General features: G+C 45.2%; 1 protein-coding gene across 1 annotated transcript in view; it reads right to left on the bottom strand.

Moving 5' to 3' along the window:
• The window catches only part of LOC126191112 (mucin-5AC), a 304,373-nt gene that overhangs the window by 160,635 nt on the left and 127,982 nt on the right, over positions 1-15,756 (bottom strand). The window contains exon 2 of the mRNA XM_049931854.1: positions 8,520-11,052. Coding sequence (XP_049787811.1) covers positions 8,520-11,052 — 2,533 coding nt within the window. The remainder of the gene's footprint in view (positions 1-8,519; positions 11,053-15,756) is intronic.

A 15,756-nucleotide genomic window follows, 5' to 3' on the forward strand; every position in this document is an offset into this window, starting at 1 on the left:
TAATCACGGAAATAGAAGGATGGTCGAGGAGTGGGATAAAAATTCAAGGCGAAAGGATATCAGTGATAAGATACGCTAATGATATTGCTATCCTCAGGGAAAGTGAAGAAGAATTCCAGGAGCTGTTGAATGGAATGAACAGTCTGGCGAGTGCAGAATATGGATTTAGAGTAAACAGAAGAAAGATGAAAGTAATGAGGAATAGCAGAAATGAGATTAGTGATAAACATCACATCAAAATTGGGGCCCTGAAAGAAGACGAAGTGGAGGAATTCTTATAAGCAAAAAATGTATTACAGATGAAGCATTGGCGACGTTAAAAAGAGACTAGCACAGCAAAGGGGACATTACTGGCCGAATGTAGTCAACTAGGACCAAATATTCTCTTTAGTTTGAGGAACAAACTTAACAGAAGGTACATTTGGAGCACATCATTCTGTAGTACCGAAATAAGGACAGTGGGAAAACCGGAACAGAAGATAATCGAAGGATTTGAGACGTAATGCTACAGAAGAATGTTGAAAATTAGGTTTATTGATAAGACGTAAGGACGTTCTCATCAAAACCAACGAGGAAAGAAATATGTGGAAATCACTGTCAAGTAGAAGGGTCAGGATGATAGGACATCTGCTAAGACACCAGGAAATAACGTCCACGGAACTAGAGGGAGATGTAAAGGGTAAAAACTGTCTTGACAGGTTAAAATTGTAGGCGCACTCAATTAAAATCGGAACCCTCGCAATTCGTGGTTCTAACCCGCTAAGCTATGCAGGTTCGACTCACCTGACCATCTTCATAGCTCCTGTTCTGCCATTACTTTCCAAATCTCACAGAAGTTCAAGGGTCCAATTTTGAGTCCTGAGCGTTATAAAATTTTAGTAGGTGAGGAAATTTCACGGCAGCGCACTATCTGCTGTAGAGTTATAGTTTTGTTCTGAAACTTTATTGCATTTTTAAATTCATTCATTAAATCTTGACAAGACCTGTGCATCTTGCTCTTGTAAGTTTCCAGGACTATGCATGAGAGAGTCGATGTCCTGGAAAAGAAAGTCTCCTACCCAACCGTCCAGCATTGGTAATGTTGATGATGATATTAGGCACAGACGCGACAATAGATCTGAAAATAGGTTTACGACTGGTTACCTAATCGCGAACAAGATTCTATGCAATATTACTAAGGTAGATGGGTGTCTTTGGCAAAGATGTATTTACGAAGTTAGCGAATATTATGAAACTTCCTAGATAAAACTGTGTGTTAGACGGGGCCTCAAGACCAGGCGTTATACTGACCGACACTTCACTTGCTGTTGCTACCTAAGCCTTTACGTTGGTGCTGAGACTCGTTACTCACTACGATATCGCTATCATAAATGTATGCACTGACATAGTATTGTACTTATTTCTATTGTCAAGATCTTACCTATTCTCATTCCAGTTACTGTAAGATACTTAGTGTGTTTAAATTTCACGTGACAGTTCTTTCTTTGTTCCGCTGAGGAGAAACACAAAGTTGCTTGTCATTTTTTCCGTCGTATTCGTTGGATTCATCATTCGACTTGAATTTTTAAAGATGAGTAGATAGATACTGATTTTTGTGTATGTAAATTGCAAGCCCCCCTCTTCCCCCTCCCCCCCCTTTCCCCCACCCAGACCACAGACCTTGCTAAGGTGGGATTGCTTGAGTGCCTTAGTGACTTAGTGATAACGACTTCCGTACCGTATATTATGCAACTACAACAAAGGCGTGTCTGTGAAAAGGCAAGACTAACCCATAGTTCCTGAAGCGGGGCAGCAGTCTTTTGAATAATTGCAGGGGAACAGTCTGAGTGATTAACTGATCTGGCCTTTTAAGATTGGCCAACACAGCCTCGCTGCGCTCCTACTGTGAACAGGTGAAAGCAAGAGGAAACGTTTTTTGAGCCATCACTCTTCTGAATGGTTTGATGCGGGCCACCACGAATTCCTGTTCATTGCACTTGCAACCTACGTCCTTCATTATTAGCTGTATGTATCCGAATCTCAGTCTTTCTCTATAGTTTTTACACTCTACGGCTCTCTCTAGTGCCATGGAAGTTATTCCCTAATGTCTTAACAAATGTTATCATCCTGCGCCTTTTTCTAGTCAGTGTTCCTTTCCTCGACGATTCTGCGGAGAACCTCTTATTCCTTACCTGAACAGTCCAACTAGTTTTCAACAATTTTCTGTAGCATCACATCTCAAATGCTTCGTTTTTCTTCTGTTACGTTTTTCCCACAGTCCATGTTTCACTATCATACAATGCTGTGCTCCAAACGTACTTTCTCATAAATGTTTTCCTCCAATTAAGGTCTATGTTTGATGCTAGTAAGCTTTTCTTCGCCAGAAAAATACAACCGTGACTTCTGTTCCCGAGAGCATTGTGCTCTACCGTATGGCTTAATGTCGATGCATTCTCGTGGGTAAAATATTCCGGAGGTAAAATAGTTCTCCACTCGGATGTCTGGGCGGGAACTAATCTTCATCAGGAAAAATAAAACTGGCATTCTACGGGTCTGAGTGTGGAATGTTAGATCCCTTAATCGGGTGGGTAGGTGGTAAGAGGGTTTTAAAAGGGATAGTCTGAACTTAGTTTAGAATTAGTGAAATGCTTGGCGGGAAAAACAGGGTTACCAACACAAAGTTAATATAGGAGTATGTCTAATAATGAATAAAAAATTAGCAGAATTCTGAACGTATTATCGTAGCCAAGATGGACACAAGGCCAGCACTCATCACAGTAGATCATGTTTACGTGCCTACTAGCTCTGCAGTTGATGAAAGGAATTGAAAGAAGATATGATAAGGAAAGAATTCAGTTAAAGGAAATAAAAATTTAACTGTGATTGGTGAGTGGAACTCGACGGTAGGAAAAGAAAGAGAAAGAAAAATGGTAGGACGACACTGACTGGGGGAAAGGAATGGAAGAGTAAGCCTCCTGATAGAATTTTTACAGAGAATACTTCAATCATAGCCACCACTTGGCTTAAGAGTGATGAAAGAAGGTTGCATACGTGGAAGAGATCTGGACACACTTGACGGTTTCATATTGATCATATAATGATAAGACAGAGATTTCGAAACCAGATTTTAGACTGTGAGGCATTTCGAGAGGCTGCTGTGAACTATGACTATAATTTATTGGTTATGAACTACAGACTCAATCTGAAGAAATTAGAAAAAAATTAGGAAATTACGGCGATGAGCACTGAGTAAACTGAAGAAACTGGAGGTTGTTGACAGATTCGGAGGGAGTATTAGACAAAAATTGACTGAATCTTGGGAAAGGTATAGAATAGAAGAAGAATCGGTATCTTTGACACATGGAATAGTGAAGGCAGCGCAGGAGCAAATAGGTAAAGAAAGAAGAACTATTAGAAATCCTTGGATTACGCAGGGGACATGGAATTTAATTGAAGAAAAGAGAAAATACAAAAATATATTTTGACAGAATGTGAAAACTGGCTAAGCTGAAATAGCTTGGGAATGTGCAAGGTTGTAACAGCATGCCTAACTGGGGGAGAGATTGATTCTGCCTATAGGAAAGTGAAAGAGACCTTTGGAAAAAAGAGCAGCAACTGTAAGAATATCAAGAGCTAAGAAGGCCAGCCCATACTCAGCGAAGAAGGGGAAAATGAAAGGTCGGAGGAATATGCAGAAAGGTTATAAAAGGTGGAAAAACTCGAGGGCAAAACTATGGAAACAAAAGAGAAAGTAGGTGAAGACGATATGGATTATACAATACTGCAAGAAGAAGCGCTGAAAGACTTAAATGAAAGAAGGCCCCTGGAGTAGATGGCAGCACCTGAGTATTGTGAGATCCTTGAGCCAGTCATGACAAAGGTTATCAACCATGTGCAAGATACAGACAGGCGAAATACCTTCAGACTTGAAGCATGTAGTACTTCCAGTTGCAAAGAAGGCAGGTACTGACAGGTGTGTATACTAACGAACCATCAGTTTAATAAGTATGGTTGCAAAATATTGACATGAATTATTTACAGAAGAATGGAGAAACCTGGGTAGAAGATTATTTTGGGTTCTGGAGGAATATAGCAACACGCTATGGAATACTGATTCTGTGACTTCCCTTAGAAGATAGGCTAAGAAGAGCAAATCTACGTTTATAGCAGTTGTAGATTTAGAGTAATCTTTTGACAATACGGACTGGCGTACACTCTTTGAAATTTTGAAGGTATCGTGGACAAAATACAGTTAGTGAAAGGTTATTTACAACTCGTACCAGACTGTAATTGTAAGCGTCGAACGACATGAGAAAATTTGTGAGACAAGGTTGTAGCCTATTTCTAGTGTTATTCAATATATACACTGAGCAAGCTCTGAAGGACATCACGGAGAAATTTGAAAAGGGAAATTAAGTTCCGGGAGCAGAAACTATAACTTTGCGGTTTGCTGATGACAGTGCAATTCTGTCAGAGACGGGTAAGGACTTGGGAGAGTAGGTTAATCGAATGGACAGCGACTTGGAAAGAGATTATCACATGAATATCAATAAAAGTACATGACGATAACGGAAATAGTCGAAGTCAATTAGGTGACACTTAGATTAGGAAATGAGACACTGAAAGTAGTAGACGATTTTTGTTATCTGGGCGGTGCCGGCCGAAGTAGAAGATATAAAACAGAGTCTGCCAATGGCAGTAAAACATATGTGGAAAAGAAGAATACGTTAATACATAAAATAAGTGTAAGTGTTAGGAAGTCGTTTCTGAAGCTACTTTCCTGCCGTACAGCCTTCTGTCCAAATGCAACGTGGACGTTAGGCAATTCAGACAATAAGATATGAAACAGAAGAGTGCTGAAGGTTAGATCGGTAGATCGAATACCAAATCAGGAGCTACTGAATCGGATTGGCCAAAAAATAACTTTATGGGACAACTTAAGAAACTGTGAAATTGGTAATGGGAGTAAGGACGGGGGAATTGTGGAGGGGGGCCGTTTTGAATACAGAAAACTGGATCGGACGGGTGCCGGTTGCAGTATAGACTAGCATGGAGAGCTGCATCAAACCAGTTTTTGGACTGAAGACCACAATAACGGAAATAAGGAAACTGAAGAAATATTGTATTCTTTCTGAAATTGATTGTTAGTTTCATTTGGATGCAGCAATAATCGACCTAGAAAACTTAATAATGTCTACTATCTTTGAGCGACTGTAATATCCAAATGTACTTTTCAAACTCACAGCTGAGTTGTTATGGAAGGACCTTCATAGCGATGCAAACACGCCAAACACCTTTCCGTAGGCGTCATAGTGCGTTCTTAGCTGCAACTTGCGTAATGGTAGTGAAATATAACCAGACATAGAGAAGAATATATGTTGAATTTTTGTTAAAATTTACAGCGTTGGCTTATCTGTGACTTTCGTAGCCTGTAATACTAATTTTTTCGTTTAATTTTAGCCACTGAAAAGAATGGATGATAATATTAGTTTTCTGTAGAATATGTGAATAAATATAGTTTTAAGACTAAGATAATGCTCCATAACATGTAAGTCATTATCTCTGCAGTACTGAAATGTCATGTTCTTGGAGCCGCGATGGATAGCCGAGCGGTCTTTGGCGCCTTGTCACAGTTCGCGCGGATTCCCCCGTTGGAGGTTCGAGTCCTCCCTCGGCTATGGGTGTGTGCGTTGTCCTTAGCGTAAGTTAAAGTTAGATTAAGTAGAGTGTAAGCTTAGGGACCGATGAGGCTCTGAGCACTATGGGACTTAACATCTGTGGTCATCAGTCCCCTAGAACTTAGAACTACTTAAACCTAACTAACCTAAGGACATCACACACATCCATGCCCGAGGCAGGATTCGAACCTGCGACCGGAGCGGTCACGCGTTTCCAGACTGAAGCGCCTTTAACCGCACGGCCACACCGGCCGGCTAGGGACCGATGACCTCAGCAGTTTGGTCCCATAAGACCTTACCACAAATTTCCAAATTCCGTGTTCTTTGAAAACTTCTGGTGTTATTTTTGTAAACTGTGTACGTTTAATATGTCGAAGATGCTTCATTGTGATGTTATATACAAGATAAACCAATTACATTCACAGGTACAGTACGGGCTACAAAAAAGAAATTTACACACATTCTCGTGAATTTCGGTATACACTGCACTACAGTTGCGCAAGCGGCAATTAAGAATGCTCTCTAGCTTACACATATACGCGTTTCTGCGGCGTTGACATCGAGGTGAATGTCCTTACATAACAAGAGAAGCCCCGACAAAAAAGCTGTGATGTCGAAATGTGCCCCGTCTGTCTTATAGATTTAGAGAGTGAATTAATAAAGATTAGAGAAAGAAATTTTATGGTGGCTTCAGTGCTTCATTTGTTCTACTTAGTCTGCCCCCAATTGGACATAATGCACAGGATTCACACAACCATATGAAACGGTCATGAAAGTCCTTCTTAAGATGTTGTTCAACTCGGGAGTCTCATTCGCGCCTTCTAGGGTCTCGGCAACACATCAGAGACCCATTCTGCGTTTTGTCGTTTCGTGGTAGGTTTGTGTTTATAACAATACATCTCGTCCTGCGTAATGATTAATTCCAGAAAAGAAATGTTGCGTTTTTCGTTTCGATCAAGTTTCGGCAGGCATCCACGCGTTATTTTTTGTTCGGGAGTCAAGGTGTGCGTGCTAAACTTCGCACACACTTTTCTCGTCTTCCAAACTTTCTGGAGAATGTCTGCTCACAACTTACTGGTCGAATGCACATCTGTTGTTTACAGTTCTTAGGTGAAGCTGCCACATTAGTCGCTGCAGCATTGACGTTTCTAATACACCACGAACAAACTCCGTCTCGGAACTTTTGGAATGACTGTACACAGTGCCATGACAAAAACTTTATAAAGGGCCGTAAACTTTTTTTTAAGCTTTCAGCTTGTCGGGAATAGTCACGATGAACCCCGCGAGATAAAGAGCCCTGGTTAGACTCCCAGTCAAGTACACTACTGGCCATTAAAATTACTACACCACGAAGATGACGTGCTACAGACGCGACATTTAACCGAAAGGAAGAAGATGCTGTGATATGTAAATGATTAGCCTTTCAGAGCACAACGTGCTGACATGAGGTATGTTTCCAACCGATTTCTCATACACAAACAGCAGTTGACCGGCGTTGCCTGGTGAAACGTTGTTGTGATGCCTCGTGTAAGGAGAAGAAATGCGTGCCATCACGTTTCCGACTTTGATAAAGGTCGGATTGTAGCCTATCGCGATTGCGGTTTATCGTATTGCGACATTGCTGCTCGCGTTGGTCGGGATACAATGACTGTCAGCAGAAAATGGAATCGGTGGGTTCAGGAAGGTAATACGGAACGCCGTGCTGGATCCCAACGGCCTCGTATCACTAGCAGTCGAGATGACAGACATCTTATCCGCATGGCTGTAACGGATCGTGCAGCCACGTCTCGATCCCTGAGTCAACATATGGGGACGTTTGCAAGACAACAACCATCTGCACGAACAGTTCGATGACGTTTGCAGCAGCATGAACTATCAGCTCGGAGACCCTGGCTGCGGTTACCCTTGACGCTGCATCACAGACAGGAGCGCCTGCGATGGTGTACTCAACGACGAACCTGGGTGCACGAATGGCAAAACATCATTTTTTCGGATGAATCCAGGTTCTGTTTACAGCATCATGATGGTCGCATCCGTGTTTGGCGACATCGCGGTGAACGTCCATTGAAAGCGTGTATTCGTCATCGCCATACTAGCGTACCACCCTGCGTGATGGTATGGGGTGCCATTGGTTACACGTCTCGGTCTCTTCTTGTTCGCATTGACGGCACTTTGAACAGTGGGCGTTACATTTCTACATTTCAGATGTGTTACGATCCGTGGCTCTACCCTTCATTTGATCCCTGCCAAGCCCTACATTTCAGCAGGATAAAGCACGACCGCATGTTGCAGGTAGTGTACGGGCCTTTCTGGATACAGAAAATGTTCGACTGCTGCCCTGGCCAGCACATTCTCCAGATCTCTCACCAATTGATGAAAACGTCTGGTCAAAGGTGGCTGAGCAACTGGCTCGTCACAATAGGCCAGTCACTACTCTTGATGAACTGTGGTATCGTGTTGAAGCAGCATGGGCAGCTGTACCTGTACACGCCATCCAAGCTCTGTTTGACTCAATGCCCAGGCGTATCAAAGCCGTTATTACGGCCAGTGGTGGGTGTTCTGGGTGCTGATTTCTCAGGATGTATGCACCGAAATTGCGTGGAAATATAATCACATGCCAGTTCTAGTATAATGAATAACCGTTTATCATCTGCATTTCTTCTTGGTGCAGCAATTTTAATGGCCAGTATTGTACATAGTTTTAATGTATCAGGAAGTTTCATAAGAGCCTAAACTGGAATTGCTTAGAGTATTACATGTTCCTATATGATCTCACTGTACTGCTCTTCAAAATTTGCTCTTCTCGAATGAGAGAATTTTGTAAATAGCTCTACCAGTGAAATATAAACGAAAATATCTTACCAGTGTCATTGAGGATGCTGTCCAACGAAGATTCTTTCAGAAACCTCGCCATAGCGTACAAGCCAGAAGTTCTCAGCACGTCGCTCAGAGTCTGGTTTTGTGAGGTTTGTTGATAAACGGATTCCTGCGAGGTCGCTTCGGCAGCGTTTCTCAGGAAACTGGAGCTCTCGTACAGGGACTTGGTCGCATTTCTGGAAACGGGCGGAACGTGGTGACTCTTGACGGACTGCTTCTGTACTGTGTCCTGGCCGTTCACCTGGTTCAGAAGAGCGACAGTGTGGTCCTCGAACGGAGTGCTACTCTGCGTGCTGTACACCGCTGTAGTTGACGTGGTCGCTGGCGTTGTCGAGCGGTATCGTGGTCTGTAGAGTATCGGCGACTCCTTGCGGGAGTTCTGCGACGATGGCAGTCGAACCGATGAGGGCGTTGTTCTGCGGTAAGAAATTTGCGGACGGTACGTTAAAGGCGCTGAGGTGGTGGATGTAGTCGTGGCCACACGGAAGCGTGGAGTTTTCTGTCGCTTTGCGTCGAAGTCGACAAACTGGTTTCTGATGGGAGAAACCGTCTGTGAGGACGAGGCTGAGACAAACACCGACTCTGCACTGGCGTCCGTAGGCGCCTGGATCGTAGGGGAGTTCTGCCTCGCCAGACCAGGCGCAACCGGCGTCGGGATGGTGGGAGTGCTGCCAAACTGGTTCGTCGCTTCGATCTCAGGATACGCCGACGGCGATGCTTGGGAGTCCACGCTCGGGGAGAAGGAGATGGAAGAGAATGATTGCGTGCCTCGAGAGGGCTGGATGTTGAAGTACTGGTAAGAAACTTGGTTGGCAATTCCGTCTGTTGGAGTAAACTGTTGCTCTTTTACTTGGGAGGGAATCACGGCATTTTTGGGTACTGTTGGCCGGACATTTTGAATGGATGGTTTGCTTGAAATATATGTGGCTGAGGGAGACGATTCTTGTGGAGTAGTACCTGGTGATGGAAGGAATTGTGGAACTTCAGGCTGCTTGTTCGACGGAGGTAACTTAAGTTCTCCTTGTTGGAGCTTCTTGATGATTTGATCTACGTCAGGAGGAGATGACTGTCCGTCGTTCTGCGCATTTCCCGTGTTTCCTTTCACTCCCTGAACCTTGATAGTGCCGTCCGGTTGCTCTTCTAGGAAGACAAAAGTAACTTTCTTCTGTGGCAACGTGGGAGGTAGGTTCCCGACTTCCTCGAGGCCACCATCCTGCTTGTGCCTTATCACCTCGAATTGAGCTCCCGGTGGTAGCACCCCTTTGGTCAGCTCCTCGAACGAGACTGTTGGCGGCGGTGGAGTCGTGACAGGAGTTGGTGTAGTCGACTGGATCGACGACTGCAGAAGTGCAGCCTCTTCAGGTGAGCTTACCAGCTGAAGTTTGTTGCCGTTGGAGAGGTAAATAACCGGAGGAGGAGTCCCGGAGGGTCCCTTTTTGATTTCCAGTTTCGAGGGATCAGCAAGCGCGGCCTCGTCAGCGGAGTTAACCAGCTGGAGTTTGTTCCCATTTGCCAGGTAGATAACTGGAGGAGGAGAGCCGGAACTTCCAGGTTTGGGCTCCACTTGCGAACGGTCGGCGGTGATGGGGACCTCAGCGTTTGCAATAGCCAACTTCAGCTTGCGAATGAGTTCCTGTCGCTGCTGCAGTTGTGTCTGGAACTGCGTCTGCAAGCGTTCAACGGCCTTCTTCTGATGCTCCGGTGCGGGCGACGGGGAGGTGTAGAGCTGTGGTCGGGGTGTCGAAGTCGTCTGTGGAATCTGAGAGCGGGACGGCTGCTCCTGGAGGAGTGTTTGTAGCGGCTGCAGCCTCTGTTCCTCCCGCTGGGCAGAGGTCAGCGTCGGTGTGAAGGCCGACGCTTGAGTAGCTGCAGGGGTACGTCTGAAGGACGACGCCTGCGGCTGGAGCGTCGGCTCCGCTCCAGAAGATCTCGTCTCGGCTACATCGCGCCCGCCACTGTAATCTTTGATCTGCTGGAACAGTTGCTGCCTGTCGCTCTGGAGAAATACTTGCTCGCCGGCACCTTCACTGTGCAGCAGTCGCACTCGGTTCGAGGAATCTGTCGGCGCCACTCTAGCGGCGGGAGGCGGTGGGGCGTTCTGCGCTGCCTCGACGGAGTATTTGCTCTGCTGAGGAGTAATCGAAAATGTTCCGCCGGGTTGCGGTAGCGAGCTGTAGAACTGTAGAGGTACGCCGTTGGAAGGAACAAACACCTGCTGAGGCGCGGACTGCGTGTTTGCAGCAAACGTCTGCTGAGCAGTGGCCAGTGTTTGCTGAGCTGTAGGGAACACCTGTTGGGGCGTCGGCGAGAGAGACGGCTGCTGGGATGGCGCGGCGGAGGCTGCCGGAGACGGAGGCTCTCCGGGGAAGGTGGACTGCTGCGAGTAGAGCAGCGGCCCCTGCTGCGTGCTGGCCGGCAGCTGCAGGGGCGTGAAGCGGTGCTGGATGTCCTTCAGGATCTGCGTCTGCTGCTGCAGCGAGAGTGCCCTGTTCACTGGTGCCCTTCCGGGGAACACTGCCTGCAAAGCACAAAAAAGTACATTAAGTCTCTCGTGCAGAATGGCGCAGACGAAGACTGTTCATTTCCACATCTTCATGTTTGCAAACCACTGTGAAGAGCATGGCACTGGGTACACATTAAAGCTTCTTCCACTTCCATTCACGTCTAGAACACGGGCAAGAATGATGGCTGAAACGTCTCCGAGCGCCCTGTAAGTAGTATTGTTTTAGCTGTCCCTAGGGAGGTGACACGAAGAGTGTTGTAGTATATTCCTAGATTTCTTATTAAAGATATTCCTTGAAACTTTGTAAGTAGGGTTCCATGATAGTCTGCAATTAGCTTTAACATCTCCAAGAGGTTCTCCCAGGGATTAAACAAACCAGTGACCATTCGTACTACCCTTCTTTACAACGTCCCAATATCCCTGTTTGATATGGGTTGCACACACTTAAGCAACATTCTAGGGTGGATGGCATGAGTGTTTTGTAAGAAAACTCTTTTGTAGACTTTGCATTTTCCTAGTATCCCATCAATGAACCGAAATCTGTCACCAGCTTTAACAAATACCAAATATTATCATCACACTTCATATCCCTACAAATTGCGACACTCATATATTTGCGTGAGTTTACTGAGTCAAGTTGCTTCTCAATGAGATGATAGTCATAAGATACCATTTTTTTTTATCTTGTAAAGCGTACAATTTTAAATTTCTAAACGTTTCAAGCAAACTGCATATCACGGTGCCACTCTGAAAAATAATCACGATCTGGTTGAATATCTGTGAAGCTTTCGCCAGTCGCTGGTTGATTATAAGTAACTTCATCACCTGTGAAAAGTCTGTTACTATTAACATTTTCAGCTTGATAGTTACTATACAACATGAACGGCAAGGGTCCTTACACACTTCCCTGGTCCATGTCTGAAGTGACTTCTACATTTGTCGACCCCATCCAAGATACCATGTTGTGCACGCCCTGTCACCAAAACATTAACACAATAACAAATTTCGCTTGATATGACATGCGATAATAAACGTAGTCAGATGATTTGCGGATGTCAAGACACACTGCACGTACTTGACTGCCACGATTCTACATCTACATCTATACTCTGTAAGCCACCTGACGGTGTGTGGCGGAGGGTACCTTGAGTACCTCATTCGGTTCTCCCTTCTATTCCAGTCTCGTATTGTTCGTGGAAAGAAAGATTGTCGTATGCCTCTGTGTGGGCTCTAATCTCTCTGATTTTATCCTCATGGTCGCTTCGCGAGATATACTTAGGAGGGAGCAATATACTGCTTGACTCCTCGGTAAAGGTATGTTCTCAAAAGGTCAACAAAAGCCCGTACCGAGCTACTGAGCGTCTGTCTTGCAGCGTCTTCACGACTTTTTGGAGGTCATGTGGCAAAACTGCGTGTTGCGTTTCGTGGGAACGATGTTTTCATAATTCATGCTGGTTGGCTTGGAAGAGATCATTCTGTTGGAGACTGAAGGAACATTTCTGATGGCAATGGACGCCAATGGAAGACTTACGTTTGTTGAAAGCGTCCTGGAGAAACGCGGTGTACTCTAATAGATAGCGTGATCAACTATGAGGTATTGTTACAGCGTCCGTACGAAGTAGGCACAGCAACCGGCATCTAACGAATACAGGTACGCAATGCTAGAATCGTAACAGATCGGTGTGACTCAAACGAAGTCTAACAAAAGTGCTCGGGGAAATCAATCGGAGTTCTTGAAAAAAAGACGACGTAGTTCTCACGAACCCTCTTGCAAAAATTTTGAAGAATATGTACTGAGAGATGACTAAGCAACAATTATGCTATTACCAATATACATCTCGCATAGTCAACATGACAATAAGAACAGAAAGTTGTGGGTACTTGCAGTGTCATATAGGTACACAGACGGAAAAAAATCGCAACACCAAAAGTAATTAATGTAGAATAATGAAATTACGGGAATACTTTCGTCCAGGTAACATATGATTAAAGTAAGCGCGAGATCAGCCATTGCAGATGCGAAATGCTGGTACATTATTAACCGGTGTAACCGATAGAATGTTAAATGTAAGCATACAAACGCACATGTATTGTGTGCTACATGTGTCTGACGTCAGTTTGTGGTATGGAGTTAAGCCTGTAGCATTTGATCGGTCAGTACAAGGACGGTTAATGTTATTTGTCGATGACGCTGGAGTTGTTACCCGATGATGTGCCATATCTGCTCGATTGCAGACAGATCCGAAAATCGAGCACGTAAAGACAACATGTTGACACACTGTAGAGCATGCTGAATTACAGCAATGGTATGTTGGCTAGTGTCATCCTGATGGAAAACACCCCCTGGAATGCTGTTTATGAGTCCGTGTATCTGAAGTAATGAGAAAAGAAGACTGGTTTTTTTGGACATTCAAATAGAATGAAAGACAGTAGCTTCACCAACCAGGTCTTCAAATATCTGTTGTATAAGAAGTGAACAACAAGTTGGATCATTGTAGTAAAATAGGATTTAGAAATAAAAATTGTTAAAGCTTACGAAATGAAAGTATTTACGGAAAAAGTATTGAATATCGAAGGATTCCAAGGTAAAGGAATGAAAAAGTTGTATGAAGTGGTCAAAAGTCAGGAAAAAGTAGTGAACAGATGACAGGGTCCAGGAAGAGAAGGAGAGACCAGGGAACAAGAAACCGAAAATTGAAGTTGGTCCTTAGTTGATCCATCCGAGAAGAAAATAATACACTACTGGTCATTAAAATTTCTACACCAAGAAGAAATGCAGATGATAAACGGGTATTCATTGGACAAATATATTATACTACAACTGACATGTGATTACCTTTTCACGGAATTTGGGTGCATAGATCCTGAGAAATCAGTACCCGAGAAGAACCACCTCTTGCCGTAATAACGGACTTAATATGCTTGGGCATTGAGTCAAACAGAGCTTGGATGGCGTGTACAGGTACAGCTGCCTATGCAGCTTCAACACGATACCACAGTTCATCAACAGTAGTGACTGGCGTATTGTGACGAGCCAGTTGCTCGGCCACCATTGACCAAACGTTTTCAGTTGGTGAGAGATCTGGAGAATGTGCTGGCCAGGGCAGCAGTCGAACATTTTCTGTATCCAGGAAGGCCCGTGCAGGACCTGCAACGTGCAGTCGTGCATTATCCTGCTGAAATGTAGGGTTTCGCAGGGATCGAATAAAGGGTAGAGCCACGGGACGTAACACATCTGAAATGTAACGTCAACTGTTCAAAGTGCCGTCAATGCGTACAAGAGGTGACCGAGACGTGTAACGAATGGCACCCCCTACCATCACGCCGGGTGATATGCTAGTATGGCGATGACGAATACACGCTTCCAATGTGCGTTCACCGCGATGTCGCCAATCAACGGATGCGACCATCATGACGCTGTAAACAGAACCTGGATTCATCTGAAAAAATGACGTTTTGCTATTCACGCACCCAGGTTCGTTGTTGAGTACACCATCGCAGGCGCTCCTATCTGTGATGCAACGTCAAGGGTAACCGCAGCCATGGTCTCCGAGCTGATAGTCCATGCTGCTGCAAACGTCGTCGAACTGTTCGTGCAGATGGTTGTTGTCTTGCAAACGTCCCCATGCGTTGAGTCAGGTATCGAGACGTGGCTACACGATCCGTTACAGCCAAGCCGATAAGATGCCTGTTATCTCGACTGCTAGTGATACGAGGCCGTTGGGATCCAGCACGGCGTTCAGTATTACCCTCCTGAACCCACCGATTCCATATTCTGCTAACAGTCATTGGATCTCGACCAACTGCGAGCAGCAATGTCGCGATACGATAAACCGCAATCACGATAGGCTACAAACCGACCTTTATCAAAGTTGGAAACGTGATGATACGCATTTTTCCTCCTTACACGAGGCGTCACAACAACGTTTCACCAGGCAACGCCGGTCAACTGCTGTTTGTGTACGAGAAATCTGTTGGAAACTTTCCTCATGTCAGCACGTTGTAGGCGTCGCTACTGGCGCCATCCTGTGTGAATGCTCTGAAAAGCATATCACAGCATCTTCTGCCTGTCGCTTAAATTTCGCGTCTGTAGCACGTCGTCTTTGTGGTGTAGCAGTTTTAATGGCCAGTAGTGTATGTACTAATATAATAAGCTGATATATTTTCAGTTGGTCGCTGGCTGAGCGAGCACCCCGGAACCGGTGTGGCCGGTGCGTGTGTTGCGCTCCAGCTGGCGTCCGGCAGGTGGAAAGCGAGAGCTGACAAGGTCAGCGGCGTAGGCGCGTGTGGGCGCGACCGCGACCGGCCGCCCCACTTAGCGGGTTCGTCGACTCGTCTTCGCTCTCGTCTGCTGCCGGGAAGAGCAGCGTAGAGCAGCGCCGGGAGAGAGCGGTCCCACCGGCTGTTCCACACGTGGGCCTGCCGCTCTTCAATTCACTCTCGCATCTCCATTCATCTACATCTACATCCGTACTCCGCAAGCCACCTGACGGTGTGTGGCGGAGGCTACCTTCAGTACCTGTATCGGTTCTCCCTTCTTTTCTAGTCTCGTATTGTTCATGGAAAGAAGGATTGTCGGTATGCTTCTGAGTGGGCTCTAATCTCTCTGATTTTATCCTGATGGTCTCTTCGCGAGATATACGTAGGAGGGAGCAATATACTGCTTGACTCTTCGGTGAAGGTATGTTCTCTAAAGTTTAACAAATGCCTGTACCGAGC

The sequence above is a fragment of the Schistocerca cancellata genome, chromosome 6 (assembly GCF_023864275.1).
Source record: "Schistocerca cancellata isolate TAMUIC-IGC-003103 chromosome 6, iqSchCanc2.1, whole genome shotgun sequence".
NCBI lineage: Eukaryota > Metazoa > Arthropoda > Insecta > Orthoptera > Acrididae > Schistocerca > Schistocerca cancellata.